This window comes from Aotus nancymaae, unplaced genomic scaffold (genome assembly GCF_030222135.1).
Source record: "Aotus nancymaae isolate 86718 unplaced genomic scaffold, 86718_ANA_hifiasm-v0.15.2.pri h1tg000036l, whole genome shotgun sequence".
In the NCBI taxonomy this organism is placed as follows: Eukaryota; Metazoa; Chordata; class Mammalia; order Primates; family Aotidae; genus Aotus; species Aotus nancymaae.
In genome coordinates this window covers 630,643-648,116 of record NW_026988450.1, presented here as the reverse complement: position 1 = coordinate 648,116, position 17,474 = coordinate 630,643, and the positions used below count along the sequence as shown (strand labels likewise).

Genomic DNA, 17,474 nt, shown 5'->3' with positions numbered 1-17,474 from the left:
GCTAGATGGGCGCACTGGCTCCTTGGCAGAAGTTGGGGTGGAGTTCTGTCTGGGCTTTTTCTTCACGGAACAAGAGGGAAAACGTTACTTTATGTATTTCCGGGCTTCTAAAACTTAGAAGGACTCTAAATTTTGTTATATTATAGGGCATATGATAATATTATATACTCTAAAATATATACACATACGTACTATAATTGAATTCAATTATTTGGTACATGCTATATGAATAATATGGTATAAATTTACTGTACTGTATTATTTTACATATATAAATGTATATCTATATTTTAATTTAGATAATTGTTTAAAAAACATTAGCATTTAAAAATTTTTTATTATTATAATTTTTTTTGTACTGAGATGGAGTCTTGCTCTGTCACCCAGGCTGGAGTGCAATGGCACAATCTCGGCTCACTGCAACCTCTGCCTCCTGGGTTCAAGCAATTCTCCTGCCTCAGACTCTGGAGTAGCTGGAATTATAGGAGCATGCTACCACACCCAGCTAATTTTTGTATTTTTAGTAGAGATGGGGTTTCACCGTGTTGGACAGGCTGGTCTTGAAGTTGTAACCTCGTGATCTGCCCGCCTCGGCCTCCCACAGTACTGGGTGTGAGCCAGGCAGGTGTGAGCTACAATGCCTGGCTTAGCATTTTAAATTTGCTTAATGTGTTTAGCTAACAATTTTTTTTTTTTTTTTGAGACGGAGTCTCGCTCTTGTCACCCCGGCTGGAGTGCAGTGGCGCAATCTTGACTCACTGCAACCTTTGCCTCCTAGGTTGAAGCAGTTCTCTGCCTCAGCCTCCCGAGTAGCTGGGATTACAGGCCCCGCCACCATGCCTGGCTAATTTTTGTATTTTTAGTGGAGACAGGGTTTTACCATCTGGGCCAGGCTGGTCTTGAACTCCTGACCTCGTGATTGCTTGCCTCCCAAAGTGTGGAATTACAGGCATGAGCCACTGCGCCTGGCCCACAATTTTTTTTTTTTAATGCGTTAAGTCATTCTCACAGTAACCCTGTGAAATTAGTCATTCAAAAGTGGGCCAGTAGCTATGGAAGGGGTGGAGGACAGTGGGTGGCATTTTTTCCTTATATTTAGTAGAAACTGAGACCCTGATATTATGTTGGTAGAGCTACTTATCAGCAGACCACTGTCTCACATTGAGTCTGTGACTGATGCACACAGGATTTCCTGTGGCGTCAGCTGTACTAATCTCAGGCATTTCTAGTGCTATTCTCTTCTCAGTTGCCTCTGGTACAGACCTCATGTATTCTGAACTAAATAGAGGTCCGTCTCTTGAAATTGTTTCATTGGACAAAGGCTGCTAGGTAGTAGGTGAGCCTTGCCCTTCTCCCAGCATGCAATTTATATAACATTAAGGAGCCTTCCTTGATTTATCTCTTCTGTGGCCTTCCAGGGTGTAGCCACCTTTTTCCTTTGGTATCTTAACCCACTAGTGGGTATTTTTGTTTTCTTTTTTTCCTTTTCAGTTTTAGAGGCAATAATCTCACTATGTTGTCCAGGCTGGACACAAACTCCTCGGCTCACGCGGTCCTCCTGCCTCAACCTCCTTAATAGCTGGGACTACAGGTGTGCAGCACCTGTTTATTTTTAAGAGACAAGGACTCACTTGTTGCCCGGGCTAGCTTGCAGTGACATGATTATAGTTCACTGCAGCCATAAACTAAGCTCAAGTGATCTTCCTGCCTCAGCCCCCTGAGTAGCTGGAAACACAGGCATATGCCACCGGGCCTGGCTAATTTTTAAATTTTTTTGTAGAGATGGAGTCTTGCTATTAATATGTTGCACAGGCTCGTCTTGAATCCTGGCTTCAAGCAGTCCTCATGCCTTGGCTTTCCAAAGTGCTGGGATTACAGTACGAGCCATGGCATCCATGTTCCTTCAGTGGTATTGAAGTGACTGTGTCAGGTGTCTCTTTAGGTCACTGTGTAGTGTCAGTGTTGGGTACATGAACACCCAGATCAGTAGTATTTGACAACAGGTGCGGGGTTGTCCCTCTGACGTGTGTCCAAGAGAGGCATCTCCTGATGGCTTCTGAATACTGAGACTCAGTGTGGCCCAGGCCCAGAAACAGACAGCAGGTCTTCAGTGGAGACGAAGGAAGAAGCAAGGCTGGGCGGGCTCCCCGACCCCATGCACGCTTGTCTACATCTTCAGCTTCTCTCTCTTCCTGTGTTGTTCCCTTGTCTGCTCTCTCTCCATCTGCCTTTCTATCATTTTTCTTCTGTCACTCTTGATGTAGAATTTAAATATCTTACTATTTGTATTTTTGCTCATCGTTATAGATTTGTCTCTTAGTGGAAGTAACAGAATATTTCCTCCTCTTAATATATAAAATGTTCTCTCTCATTCTGTTTTGTTGTTGTTTTTTTGAGACGGAGTCTCGCTCTGTAGCCTAGGTTGGAGTGCAGTGGTGTGATCTTGGCTCACTGCAGCCTCCCCCTGGTTTACGCAATTCTCCTGCCTCAGCCTCCTGAGTAGCTGGGACAGCAGGTGTGTGCCACCACGCCTGGCTGATTTTTGTATTTTTAGTAGAGATGGGGTTTCGCCATGTTGGTCAGGCTGGTCTTGAACTCCTGACCTCAAGTGATCCATCCATCTCGGCCTCCACTGAGCCACCATCCCCGGCTGAGTGTTCTCTTCTTAATATATCAGAGATACCTGTTTTGAATTCTTCATTAGAATCAGAATGCTTTGATCTTTTCAGTGCTACTGATTTCAGAGCATAAAAAATGTAATTTTATTTATTTGTTTTTTGATTTAGAAGAAGTTTAATATGTAAAAGAAAATTTCCTGGAAAAACCAGCTGCACTTACTGTGTGGTAGATGTTATTCTAAGCACCTATTCAAATGTTAACTACTTTAATTCATCTAATCTTTGTAACAGCCCAAGAGGTGGATATTATTGTTCTTATTTGCACATGCTGTTTTGTTTCTTAAAGGAATAATAATTTTTAAATAAAAAGGCAGGGGAAAGATTATTAGTATGCTGCTATTTCAAATCGTGTCCAACTATTTTTATAATGTTGAAGGAACCTGAAGAGAATGGCTGTGGTGGAAATACCTTCTCGGAAGTGATTACAGTGAGACAAGTTGAATGCATAATAAAATGAAACAAGATTGTCCCATATTATTTTGAAAACTTAGGTACAAAGATTAGACTAAAGAAATGTAGGTATGTGGGAGTCATTTAGGTGTCTGTATTTTAATCTTGTTTCTTTGTCCTGCCTGTAGGCAATAGATCCCCTAATTTATGGCTGAAAGATGTTCTCAAGGAAGAAGGTGTCTCTTTTCTCATCAACATCTTTGAGGGAGGTGGCTGTTGCCAGCCCTCAGGTATCCTGGCTCAGCCCACCCTCCTGCACCTGCAGGGGCCGTTCAGCCTTAGGGCCACGCTTTGCTGGCTGGACCTGCTTCTGGCCGCACTGGAATGCTACAACACGTTCATCGGGGAGAGAACCGTGGGGGTGCTCCAGGTGCTAGGTAGGTTGCCCTTGCCCTCATGCCTGTGTGTGTGGTGCTGCCAGGGTCACCCTGGACGGCAGCTCTGCCAGGTCAGAATCCCAGTGACTTGATGACAGGTGCTGTGTGGCTGCCTTGCCTGCTCTGTCATGTCACCTCACTGTGAGGGTTCCTTCCTTCACACTTCAAAGATGAGAAATACAGTTTTTCTCGTAGCTTTATATAAGTGAAAAAGTTATACTTTTTTGGTGTGTTGTAAATGTTGACATTTTAAATATACAAAACTGTTCATTTTACTTGAAAAATATATTCTTTGGACAGTAAATACTGTAGCAATTTTATATTCAACTCATTGGCTTGAAAATACAGCTGCTTTATTGGAAATTATGTAGCGTGCCTGAATTCCTATTTCCATTCCACACCCTTCAAATGATTTTATCCTAAAGTATTAAGTTTTATGCTTAAGATTTTACTATATCCCTATCTATGTCTTTTTAATGAAAGGGTATACATATTTAAAGATTCCTTGGCTGGGTGCAGTGGCTCACACCTATAATCCCAGCACTTTAGGAAGCCGAGGCAGGAGGATCACTTGAGCCCAGGAGTTTGAGACCAGCCTAGGCAACATGGCAAGACACTATCTCTACAAAAAGTACAAAAGTTAGCCGGTTGTGGTGATGCATACTTGTGGTCCCAGCTCCTAGGGAGTCTGAGGTGGGAGGATCACTTGAGCCTGGAAGGCTGAGGTTACACTGAGCTGTGATTGCACTCCTGCACTCCAGCCTGGGCGACAGAGTGAGGCCTGTCTCAAAAAAATTTTTCGGCCGGTCGTGGTGGCTCACGCCTGTAATCCAAGCACTTTGGAGGCCAAGGTGGGCGGATCACCTGAGGTCGGGAGTTCAAGACCAGTCTGACCAACATGGTGAAACCCCGTCTTAGAAAAAAAAAATTAAAAAAAAAAGAAATTTTTTTTCTTCTGTGTTATTATTACTTTGTTATTAGTGCATATTACATTTTTTACTGCCAGAATCACATAAATATAGCAGTTTTGATCATTATTACATATAAAATATAAAATTATGTGGTTGGAATTCTACTTTTGTTTGTATAGATTTTCATATTTAAAAAAAAACTTGTTCATGGTCAGACACGGTGGCTCTTGCCTGCAATCCCAGTACTTTGGCCGTACCCACCTCGGGTGCAGCACCTGAGATCAGAAGTTCGAAACCAGCCTGGCCAACAAGACAAAACCTTGTCTCTATTAAAAATACAAAAATTAGGCATGGTGGCAGGTGCTAGGCGTGGTGGCAGGTGCCTGTATTCCCAGCTACTCGGGAGGGTGAGGCACGAGAATTGTTTGAATCTAGGAGGCAGAGGTTGTAATGAGCCAAGATCAAACCACTGCACTCCAGCTGGAGTGACAGAGTGAGACTCCATCTCAAAAAAAAAAAACTTGTTCACATAAATAAATGCCATATTTGATTTATTCTAAAATGCACATTGTCCCACATTTAGCAGATCTGTGGTTGCAGTGTGTCTTACAATCCAATATTCTGTTGGATTCAAGGATATTTGGTTTTTGAGAATATGTTTTTTTTTAAATTATACTTTCTGGGGTACATGTGCAGAACGTGCGGTTTGTTACATAGGTATACACGTGCCATGGTGGTTTGCTGCATCTCACACTCCTTCATCTACATTAAGTATTTCTCCTAATGCTATCCCTCCCCTAGCCCCCAACCCTTCGACAGGCCCTGGTGTGTGATATTTCTTAATATAAGTTCTCTTAATTCTTGGGATACATCAAAATACATGTTATCAAAATGACTTTTAATGCTTTCAGTTGACAATTTGATTTACTTTCCTTAAATTATATTGGAAACAAAGAATTAGAAATAGTGAGACTTATAAAAAAGGCTTTCCTACTCAATCATTGCCTTTACTCACTCTTTCAACATTATAAAAGTATTTTAAATTGTCCCTCAGGGCTCTGAAGGGCTATGGACCTTGGAGTAATAAACTACAGTTAGAGTGGAGAGAGGTGAGGATGGATCTACCTTTGCTTAAGCAGGAGAGTCCTGATGAACAGGCTGAGATGGGAGAGGAGAACCAGCTCCTCCAGGGTGTTTTCAGACAAACGAGTTTTATGAAAAAGCCTATTGGAGAATGGATCTGAAAGCTGATTCAGTAAGATGACTGGTGCCTGTCCACACCTGCTTAAAGACTGCTCCGTAATTTGTTCCTGTCCTTTGAAGGACAGTTAGGATTTTTAATTTTTTCATTATTAAAAATAATGCTAAAAGGAACATTCTTAGAAACTGTCTTTGCAATTCTGTAGTCATTTTATTCGGTTAAATTTTCAGTGCTAGATAAAGCATAATGAATTTTTAAACATTTGATAGAAATTGGCATGCATATTTTTAAACACTTGGTATGAATTGCCAAAATGTCGTTTAAAATGATCATAATAATTTATCTTCTCACATGTAATGTTTGAGAATCAAGACTTGATCTTCCGTAAATGTGTCCTTACGGGATGAGTCTGTAGTTAATTCTGTTTAGGTTGTGTTAATTTTCAAATGAGAAAAAATAACTGCCACTTTTATTCAGCTGTTATTAAGCTGTTTGTTTCTTTTGAAAAGTTGTGAATTTTTACTGAGCGAATGTCATACCTATACATAGAGAACCAATTTTATATTAATCTTAGTGGAGTTGAAAGGAAGCATAAATTAATGTTTTAATATAATTGCTTCTAGGTATTGAAGCACAGTCTTCACTTTTGAAAGCAGTGGCTTTCTTTTTAGAAAGCCTTGCTCTGCATGACATTACAGCAGCAGCAAAGTGCTTTGGCACTGGGGTGGCAGGTGCCACAGCAAGCCCACAGGAGGAAGAAAGGTACAGCTATAGCAAGTGCACCGCTGTCGTTCGGATTATGGAGCTCAGCACAACCCTCCTGAACACCGCCCCCGAAGCATGGAAGGTAGGCTGTCCTGCTGCTCTGTTCATTCGAGCTCAATATTTGGTACTGGAAAAATACTTAAAGGTTCCTGTTAGAAGGGGTTTTGACTTTTTTAAAAAAAATCATTATTATATTTCATCCTCTCAATCCAACTTTTCCTGACTCTGGGAAGAACCAGGAAGAGAAGCCCAGGTTTTGGCTTTTCGAAAACTTTTCATTGTCAGAAGAGTTATCTGTCAAAATAAATTTGTCAATTTATTTTAGTTGTCAAAAACTGTATTTATGGTATACAGCATGATGTTTTGATATGGTTTGCCTTGTGGAATTGCTGAGTTAAGCTAATTAATGTATCTGTTACCTCACATATGTAACATTTTTTGTGATGAGAACATATAAAATCTGTTTTCTTTGCAGTTTTCAAAATGACAATGCATTGTTACTAACTGAGGTCATGATGATGAACAATGTACTCTTGAAACACGAAACTTTGCATGTCCTTCAGAGTTTCATTGTGTAAATAAAATACAAAATAGTTTTTTCTAAGTGTTTTATTGGATAGTGTATTTTGTACTATGATCAAACATCCGCCTTAGGAAGCACACATGAGCAAGTATTTATACATGTATCCGTGAGCTTTATTGTGTAAGCAAGCTCCAGTCAGTTCCTACATGAATCTCTACCATGCGCCTGTGGCGTGCCAGGCCCTGGGATGCAGCAGTCCCCTAAGTCACAGGTTGGGAAACTGTGTCCATGGGCACAACCCCACCTTTCGCCTGCTCTGCAAATAAAACTATATAGCAGCATGGTTACCTGTTGTCCGTGCTGCTTTCTAATCCGATGCATAAGGGATTGCAGCAGAGACCACCTAGCCCACAACCCTCAAGTGTTTACCGTGCTGCTATTTTACAGAGAAACTCTGCCCACTCTTTCCCTAGTCAGGCAGAAATTCCCAGCCTCATGGGCCCTACACTCTGGTGAAAATAGAAATGCTGGCTGACGAAGTATGTTTATCAAACCATCTGTTACAGCTCCTGAAGAAGGACTTGTGTAACACACACCTGATGAGAGTCCTGGTGCAGACGCTTTGTGAGCCCGCGAGCGTAGGGTTCAACATCGGAGACGTCCAGGTTATGAATCATCTTCCTGATGTTTGTGTGAACCTGATGAGAGCGCTAAAGATGTTCCCATACGAAGATATCCTAGAGACCCACCTGAGAGAGAAAATAACAGCACAGAGGTGGGCACTTGGGTCACATTCAGGGATGTGTTGTCTTGGAATTTCAGGTCCTAGTATGTTCCCGTGTAACTGCAGCTGCTCCTGCTTCCTCAGGTAAGGCTCATATCAGTGGGATGTTTGCTGCCAGTGACCTCAGCAGTTGTTTAGAAATTACATTTAACCAGTGCCTTCCCTGCACCAAGCTTCAGCAAACTTCAGACGTGGTTAGCACCGTGTTTGATCTCCACACTAGCTTGGGGTGTGTGGATTCTGTTAGGTGTTGCCTCTGTTTGATTTCATAACAGTGCAGACATTTTTCTCAGAGTATCTTGATAATTTAATGAGATCAGAGCTCACCTAGTTTACTGTTTTTCTCGAATGGCCAGGATTGAGGAGCTTTGTGCCGTCAACTTGTATGGCCCTGATGCACAAGTGCACAGGAGCAGGCTGGCTGCTGTTGTGTCTGCCTGCAAGCAGCTTCACCGAGCTGGGCTTCTGCATGGTGTGTTACCATCTCAGGTAATTATAACCTGTTTGTTTTACATGTCTTTGAGCTTTAGTGTGATAATTAGTGTATTTATTTATATTCTTAGTTAAATATCTTTTATGTATTGAGTGTGATGAAATGAGAGTTACAGAAATACTTGCTCTATTATCAGTATAAATATGAAAGCAAATGTAAAAATTTATAAACATAAATGAAAGCAAAATAAAGAACATTTGGATACTTCCAGGGCAGCTTTCTGAAAACCTTTAAGAACTGCTGTTGTGCCTTTGTGGCAAGACAACACAAACGAAGAATCTAGCATAGAAAGCAAGGGTCAGCCAGATACAGTGGCTCATACCTGTAATCCCAGCACTTTGGGCGGCTCAGATGGGAGGATCGCTTGAGGCCAAAGTTTGAGACCAGCCTGGGCAACATGGCAAGAATTCATTTCTATAAAAAATTAAATTAAAATACAAAAAACCCCACAAAATCCAGGAATGGGTGGCGTGGACCTCTAGTCCCAGCTACTCAGGAAGCTGAGGTGGAAGCTGGAGGCTGTGGTGAGCCACAATTGTGCCCCTGCACTCCAGCCTGGGCGATAGAGTGAGACCCTATCTCAAAACAGCAAGAACAACAAAAACAAAATTGAATTAAAATTTTTCTGAATATTGGAAGGTAATTGTCAGTGCTATCAAAAGTGGGATTTTTATTTAATGAGAGGAGTGAAATTGTCTTTTTTCTATGAAATATCTTTTTGCTAGGCATTTCAGTGTTGGCTTTGTTTTAGTCCACAGATCTGCATCATTCTCTTGGCACAGAACTTCTTACCCTGGTTTATAAAAGCATTGCTCCTGGAGATGAGAGACAGTGTCTGCCTTCTTTAGACCCCAGTTGTAAGCAGCTGGCCACCGGACTTCTGGAGTTAGCCTTTGCTTTTGGAGGACTGGTAGGAAAGACCCCAACATGCTGCACTCTCCTAATAACGGAAATACGTGTCTCACTTGGAGGTGTCGCTAGATACTGGCATTTGGGTAGTAAGGTCTTAGCTGGACAAGTACTGAATGATTAACATGAGCTGACTTTCTTTCTAAAAGATTATTTTTTCAGTAGTTTAAAGAAAAAAAACACAGAATATAATAACATTCTTTTAATATTGAGGTTTTGTCTGTCCCACTTTGTTTCCAAAAGGAATTAGCTACAGAACGTTTTTTGACTATGAACCTGAGCCATGTTGACATGTGGCCTCTACTCTCCTTGGTGGTCCTTCACATGGATGATTGGGAGGGCCACTGAAGGATAATCCCAGAGGCTCCAAACAAAATATTCTCATGACTCTTTGAACCGTACTGGGCTGGCCTTAAATAGTCACTGCTGTAGCTGAGATATGCAGCCAGCCCTCTGTGTTCACTCCATCCCAACTTCCTTTCTTCTGTAGCAGAAACCCCCTTTTCACCCCTTTGTCTGGTTAATGTAGACAATTAACATATTTAAATTGTGTAAAAATACTCACCCTTACTAGACTTTACCCTCAAAGGAACAACACTAGGTGGGCATATGGCTTGAGCCCAGGAGTTTCAGAATAGCCTGGACAACATAGTGAGACCCTGTCTCTACAAAAAATTAAAAAAAAAAAAAATTCGCCAGGTGCGGTAGCATATGCTTGTAGTCCCAGCTACTCAGGAAGCTGAGGTGGGAAGATAGCTTGAGCCCAGAAAGTAAAGGCTGTAGTGAGTCATGATCATGCCTCTGCACTCCAGCCTGGGCAACAGAGTGAGACCCTGTTTTTAAAAAACGATAAGGCTGGACATGGTGGCTGATGCCTATCATCCTAGCACTTTGGGAGGCCAAGGCAGGTGAATTGCTTGGTCAGGAGTTTGAGACCAGCCCGAACAACATGGTGAAATCCCATCTCTACTAAAAATACAAAAAATTAGCTGGGCATGGTGGCGCATGCCTGTAATCCCAGCTACTCAGGAGGCTGAGGCAGGAGAATTGCCCGAACCCAGGAGACGGAGGTTGCAGTGAGCTGAGATCGCGCCATTGCACTCCAGCCTGGGTAACAAGAGTGAAACTCCGTCTCAAAAAAAAAAAAAAAAAATTAGCTGAGTGTGGTGGTATGCGCCTGTAATCCTAGCTACTTGGGAGGCTGAGGCAGGAGAATTGCTTGAACTCAGGAGGTAGAGGTTGCAGTGAGCCAAGATCATGTCATGGTTCTCCAGCCTGGCAATGGAGCGAGACCCTGTCTCAAAAAATAAAATAAAAAACAAGATTTTTTGGGCTTTCACAAGAAATATGGGTCAAGGAAGATTTCTTTCCCAAAACGAAACCTAGAAAATGGAGGCTAGTTGAAATATATACAATTTCAACTTGAATCCAGGCTTCACATATCAGTCTCTTTTTAGACTTTACCACGTCATTTTCCAATTTCAAAGTTACCAATTGCCCAAGGGTCTTTCTGTGCCATGCAAAGATGTGCCCCCGTCATGGTACCTCTCCTTTCTTCTTTCCAGTGTGAGCGCCTTGTGAGTCTTCTCCTGAACCCAGCACTGCTGTCCACGCCATCCTTGGGCAGCTCACAGAGCGGCGTCATCCACTTCTCCCATGGGGAGTATTTCTATGGCTTGTTCTCAGAAACTATCAACACGGAATTGTTGAAAAATATGGATCTTGCTGTATTGGAGCTCATGCAGTCATCAATGGACAATCCCAAAATGGTAACAAAATTTTCCTTTAAGTAAATATTTTCTTTTCTTTCTTTCTTTTTTTTTTGAGACGGAGTCTTGCACTGTCACCCATGCTGGAGTGCAGTGATGCAATCTTGGCTGACTGCAGCCACGTCTGCCTCCTGGGTTGAAGTGATTCTCCTGCCTCAGCCTCCCAAGTAGCTGGGATTGCAGGCACCCGCCACCATGCCTGGTTAGTTTTTGTGTTTTTAGTAGAGATGGGGTTTCCCTATGTTGGCCATGCTGGTCTTGACCTCCTGACCTCCTGATCTGCCCACCTTAGCCTCCCGAAGTGCTGGGATTACAGGTGTGAGCCACCGTGCCTGGCCAATATTTTCTTACGTAATGCTTGTAAAAAGGTTGCTGTATTCCTGAAATATTTCATTAAAATATGACAAGATTCTTTTCTAGAAGGTTAAAAGCTCTTTCTTTTAACAAACTCAGAAAAAACCCAAACCACACCTTTTATCAATAGTTAATGAATGTTAGGCCAGGCGTGATGACTCACCCCTGTAATCTCAGCACTTTGGGAGGACAGGGTGGGCAGATCACCTGAGGTCAGAAATTCGAGACCAGCCTGGCCAACATGGTGAAACCTTGTCTCTATTAAAAATACAAAAAGTGCACCTGTAATCTCAGCTACTCAGCAGGCTGAGGCAGGAGAATTGCTTGAACCCAGGAGGCGGAGGTTGCAGTGAGCTGAGATCATGCCACTGCACTCCAGCCTGGGTGACATAGGGAAAGTTTGTCTTATAAAATAAAAAATAGTTAATGTTATTATCAGATGCTGAAACATTTTTCTGTTCCCTCATGCTTTGCAAATTTCTGAGCCTAAATATTACGAAGCAGAGCTATGCAGGATATTGATGTTTGCCAAAATATGGCCTTGGAGCTTATAAACCCGTCCTGGGGCCCAGAGGTGGCTTTGCATTCATACCAGCTGCAGGCGGGTCTCTGCGCCGCGGTAGACCTCTTCTATTCTCAGCTCTCTCGTGGCATTGATGCTGAGTTACCATTTTCTGCATGTCCCTGCTGTGTCCCCCTTCCCCCTCACATCAGCTTTCTGGAGATCAGTATTTAATATACAGTTGACTTTTCATTTGCTAAACTTCCGGGATTTTGAAATCTAACCTGCTCTGTGGACAAAAACTGTTAACTGTTGGTATGTCCAGTTTAAGGGAGAGTACATGATTTCCTAAGTTGAGCTTTTATTGCAAACAGTGCTTGTCTCTTGTAGGGGAATCTTTGGTGATAGATTGCTAGGAATTTGTATTTTTTTTTAAGATAGAAATAACATCATAGTAGATGACATTCAGATTTAACATTCTGATTTTGTAAACTATAACTTCTGATGGAAATGATAGAAAAATTATAGGCCGGGCGCGGTGGCTCACGCCTATAATCCCAGCACTTTGGGCGGCTGAGACGGACGAGGTCAAGAGATCGAGACCATCCTGGTCAACATGGTGAAACCCCGTCTCTACTAAAAATACAAAAAATTAGCTGGGCATGGTGGCGCATGCCTGTAGTCCCAGCTACTCGGGAGGCTGAGGCAGGAGAATTGCTTGAACCCAGGAGGCGGAGGTTGCGGTGAGCCGAGATCGCGCCATTGCACTTCAGCCTGGGTAACGAGCGAAACTCCATCTCAAAAGAAAAAAAAAAATTATAAACATTTACCTCTATTCTTTTCCCAAATTTCTGTAAAGTAACAGAATGGGATTTTGAAAAAGCACCACTATAATCTCAAAGGACATGGAGAAAAGGATTTCCAAGAGTGACAAGAGCTGTAAATCAAAAAGACAGGTGTGGCAGGCTGCATGCAGAGTCCGAGATAGCTGTGGGGTGATACAGCCTTTGGAAGATGGGGTCCGCACTGGCTGAACCCCAGCAGGGCAGGCAGTGGAGCAGGGGTGGGCAGAGGCTGAGAAGAGAGGATTGGGGGAAGGCCAGCTCTCTTGCAGGGCAGCCTCCTGCTGTTGGGGGTCTGATCCTCCCCACTTGAGGAGAAGAGGAGGGGGCAGTGACTCTCTGGAAAGGATAGAGACCTCTAGACTGGAGGTTTCTGGCATGTCTGAATATATGGATCCCATCAGGAAAAGGGGGAAGTTAAGTGCAGGCCTACCGAAATTCTAGACTTCGAGGCTCTCTGCCCTTTCCCTCCAAATACTTTCAGTTCAGCATCAAGAATATCCTGACAGGCCCTAAGAGAAAATAAATATGCAGGCATCATAGCCACCTGGGTCAGCGACAGTGATCCTCCCCACCAGCAAGCCCTGCACGCTGCAGAGTGCTTCCAGCCGGGTCCTACCTGTGAGCCAACAGACCAGCGGGCCAGGCACCCGAGGAAAGGAATGCCAGAGGGCACGGCAGGACACAGGCAACCGTGGCAAGGCCTGTTCAGTGAGATGGACATGTTAGGTGGAGAAAAAAACTGAAAGATGAGAGACTGTACTGTACCTGTGAAATAAGAATTGCTATCAAGAATGAACATGAGAACAGAAAAGGTCTCTTGGGAATTAAGCATAGGCATCAGAAATTAAAAGTGGAATGGGTTGAGAGTGAAAAGACAAAACAGAAAACACGAGAGAAATGAGGAGGAGCCAGGTTTCATGCACAAGGTGGAACAGCAAGGCCTTGGCTCCAGAGAGCCGGGGCCAGGAAAGCCATTTGCTGAGGACACAGCTCCAGAGGAGCCCAGAAGCACAGGCCTTGAGTGTCCAGGGGGAAGAAGGCCATGAGGTGTCCAGCATGGTGCATAGAAACAGCTCCACGTGGAACACATTTCTTGAGAATTCAGAACCCTGGGGTTTTACCACAAGAAAAAATTCTCAGGTTTCCACTGGAGAAAAAGCAGTTATGTGTGAAGGATCTAGAAATTGAATGACATATGTCTTCTTAGCAGCAGTGTGGACACTGCAAGGCTTGAACCAAATTTCTTCCACAATTCATGAAATAAATCTCCAGCCTAGAGTTCTGAATCCAGCTCGATTATCTATTATGTGAGAGTAGAATGCAGATGTTTTAGACATGCCAGATCTCCAAGAGGTCCCTTTGCACTCTCATCAGGATGCTGCCGGGTGGAGAGTGATCAGGCAGTGAGCCAAGAGAGGGGAGGGTGCTGGATGCCGGACGTCGGCCCCGCACAGAGGCATGTGTGGCCCAGCACCAGCATTGCAGATCAGGGGCTGAGTCGCCACAGAGATGGGGCAGATAGACCTGATAGGCTTAGAGGGCTTTCAGCAATTTCATTACTTGGGAGAGTTTGATGATGAATTAATGACAGACACACTGAAAACAATGAGAGCAAACAAAATTAACTTCAGGAAGTACAAAATGTGCAAAAAGGGAAAACCATTGTTTCTGCTTGAAACGTTGTGAAAAATGTTTATATAGTCAGAATGACAGGAATAGTGAATGTTAATCTGATCAAAATTAGCCTGTCACTCTGTCACAGGAGTGGTGGAGAGACGGAAATGTTTGCGCGCGTGTATAATCGTAGTTGAACAGGAAGTGTGTGTTTGTGCATTTTTGCTTGTGTGTGTATAGTGTGTGCCTGTACCGTGGTGGTGGGACCGGAAGTATGCACTTGTGTGCATGTTTGCTTGTGTGTGTGCTTATGCGTGCATGTATCGTGGCAGTGGGACAGAAGTGTGTATATGTGCATATTTATGTGCTTGTGCGTGTACACTTGTGTGTGCATGTACAGTGCTCTTGGTGGTGACAGAAGAGAGCTGACTCCTTTTGCAAATGGAGTTCTATCAAGACTGTCCAGACTAGGAAAGGCAGGAGCAGCTCGGTGAGCCTGATGACATAGCTAAGGCCATCCTGTACTTTCTATGGAAAAACTGTGGTCAAAGTGCACCTCAAATCAAACTTGAGCAGCTTTGAAGTAAACATCTATTATAGAAATAGATTCTTTATTTTGCAAGAATAGCTTTGAAATGAAAGTAAATTTTGTTTTCTCTCTGTTATTCTCAAAATTAAAAATTTTCCTTCACTCTCACCATCAAATTGTCTCAGGTGAGTGCCGTTTTGAACGGCATGCTAGACCAGAGCTTCAGGGAGCGAGCAAGCCAGAAACACCAAGGACTGAAACTTGCGACTGTCATTCTGCAGCACTGGAAGAAGTGTGATTCGTGGTGGGCCAAGGAGGCCCCTCTCGAAAGTAAAATGGCAGTGCTGACCTTACTGGCAAAAATTTTACAGGTATTTTGAGATTCCTTAAAAAAGCAGTTATGTTTGTTCTTTGAACTCTGTAACTTTTGTCTTTAAAATTTGATGGAGGTTGCTCCAAAAGCTCATTGGTTTGACAAATAAGAAAATATTTTGACAGGATAGTTGTTTATATTTACCTTACTTTTTAAAGTTTTTCCATTATTATTTATTAGACTTATTGTTTCTTCTGCTTTATCTTTTTAAAGCACCTTTGCATGTATTGTCTTAAAAGTATTAAAATATTTTACAATAAGCTTGTGAAAATATATTGAAGCCCAAAATTAAATTTACAGTTCATTTCTAGAATTTAAACATTTGAACAATGGGTTAAAGAAACAGAGATGTAATATACAAATGTGTCCTGTTTTTCTTTTCCCTCTTGTAGATTGATTCATCTGTATCTTTTAATACAAGTCATGGCTCATTCCCTGAAGTCTTTACGACATATCTTAGTCTACTTGCTGACACAAAGCTGGATCTACATTTAAAGGTAAATAGTGAAATATTTATTTTTTGGATTACATTCTCTTTCCTGTTTTTTTATTTTTGCATATTTGTGATGTTTTCTGTTTTTTATTTTGGAAAATTTCAAGCATGCTGAAAAAGAGACTAGCACAGTAATCCTCCTGTACTGATGAGCCAGTCTCGAGAACCAGCCTGTGTGGGCCTGTTTGTTTCACCTGTGCAGCCACCCCACCTGTCAGCTGGCCAGGAAGGCCAAGCGGGCCGGGCGTGTTATCTGACCTGTACCTGCTTCAGTTCAGTGTGTCTTTCCAGGACATAAGAACATTTCATTCTTTCTTTCTTTTCTTTCTTTCTTTCTTCTTTTTTTTTTGGAGACAAGGGTCTCACTCTGTTGCCCAGGCTGAAGTGCAGTAGCGCAATCTTGGCTCAGTGCAACCTGCACCTCCTGGGTTCAAGTGAGTCTCATGCCTCAGTCTCCTGAGTAGCTGGGATCACAGACATGTGCCACCAGGCCAGGCCAATTTTTGCATTTTTAGTGTATTTCACCCTAGTGGCCAGGCTGGTCTCAAACTCCTGACCTCAAGTAATCCACCTGCCTCAGCCTCCCAAAGTGCTGCGATTACAGATGTGAGATGCCACGGCCCGAGAACATTTCTTTTAAAGTATAAGATTGTCATATTTGTATGAATTAACATTTGTGTTTGCATACGTATGATTTAAATTGGCTTTTTGGGATTGCTATAATGACTATTACTCAATTATTTATTAAATAATATAAAATTTTTTGGTGATTTTTAGGGTCAAGAATTAATAAATATTGTCATTCAAAGGTTACTAAATTTAAAGTCCTAGAACAATTAGATTTTAAATCCTATTGAAATGTGGCCTTAATGCAAAAGACCTTATTACTGGATAAAGGGGATAATTCTTTGGAATTTTCAGCTGTGTGATTAATCAAGTTTCCCATTTCTCCATAAACAGTCTTGGAATTTATCTGCCATGCAAGGGAGATAGGAATCAACTCCTAATTAAGCTCAGTATGAAGTTCTCAGGTAGTTCTGCAATGTGTAGTTGTTAACCACCCCATCTACACAAAGCTTGTCCGGTACATTTTTACTAGGGTCATTATTTGTAGAAGAGGAAACACCATGTCGTATTTATTTATGTGTCTACAGCCTGGGTCAACTGACCAGCCTGGTTAAAGGTCAAAGCTGAGGTGTCTAGGCTGGGTGCAGTGGCTCATGCCTGTAATCCCAGCAATTTGGGAGGCTGAGGTAGGTGAATAGCTTGAGGTGAGGAGTTTGAGACCAGCCTGCCCAACATGGTCAACGCTGTATCTTCTAAAAATGCAAAATAAATTAGCCAGGCGTGGTGGCAGGCGCCTGTAATCCCAGCTACACTGAAAGCTGAGGCAGTGAGAATCACTTGAACCCAGGAGGTAGATGTTGCAGTGACCCTAGATCGTGCCACTGCACTCCAGCTTGGGCGACAGAGTGAGACTCCATCTCAAAAAAAAAGAGATGAGGTATAGAATTGTGTTCAGGTTGGTTTTTAATATAATTTAGAAATTATGTTGAAGTCATTGATTGATTCCAAATAGTGCTTTATTTGCAACGTCTTTAGAAAACAGTAATTTTATTTATTCTGTAGGATCTGTAAGCCACAATTAGTGCAGTTTCTTACGTCTGCCTTGCTCCACAGGGTCAAGCTGTCACTCTTCTTCCATTCTTCACCAGCCTCACTGGAGGTAGTCTGGAGGAACTTAGGCGTGTTCTGGAGCAGCTCATCGTTGCTCACTTCCCCATGCAGTCCAGGGAATTTCCCCCAGGAACTCCGCGGTACAATAATTACGTGGACTGCATGAAAAAGGTTAGTTTCTAGTAGTATCAAGTAAGATTAAAACACTGATTTTTTTTTTCTTGTTA

The 17,474-nt window shown here is 42.5% G+C and overlaps 1 protein-coding gene across 2 annotated transcripts in view; it reads left to right on the top strand.

Moving 5' to 3' along the window:
* Positions 1-17,474, top strand: part of PRKDC (protein kinase, DNA-activated, catalytic subunit) — a 184,532-nt gene that overhangs the window by 66,120 nt on the left and 100,938 nt on the right. For both annotated transcript variants that reach the window (XM_064384164.1, XM_064384163.1), the window contains exons 31-39: positions 3,257-3,505; positions 6,241-6,464; positions 7,472-7,680; positions 8,046-8,178; positions 8,934-9,092; positions 10,657-10,860; positions 14,890-15,075; positions 15,470-15,574; positions 17,251-17,418. In XM_064384164.1, the coding sequence (XP_064240234.1) occupies positions 3,257-3,505; positions 6,241-6,464; positions 7,472-7,680; positions 8,046-8,178; positions 8,934-9,092; positions 10,657-10,860; positions 14,890-15,075; positions 15,470-15,574; positions 17,251-17,418 (1,637 nt within the window). The remainder of the gene's footprint in view (positions 1-3,256; positions 3,506-6,240; positions 6,465-7,471; positions 7,681-8,045; positions 8,179-8,933; positions 9,093-10,656; positions 10,861-14,889; positions 15,076-15,469; positions 15,575-17,250; positions 17,419-17,474) is intronic.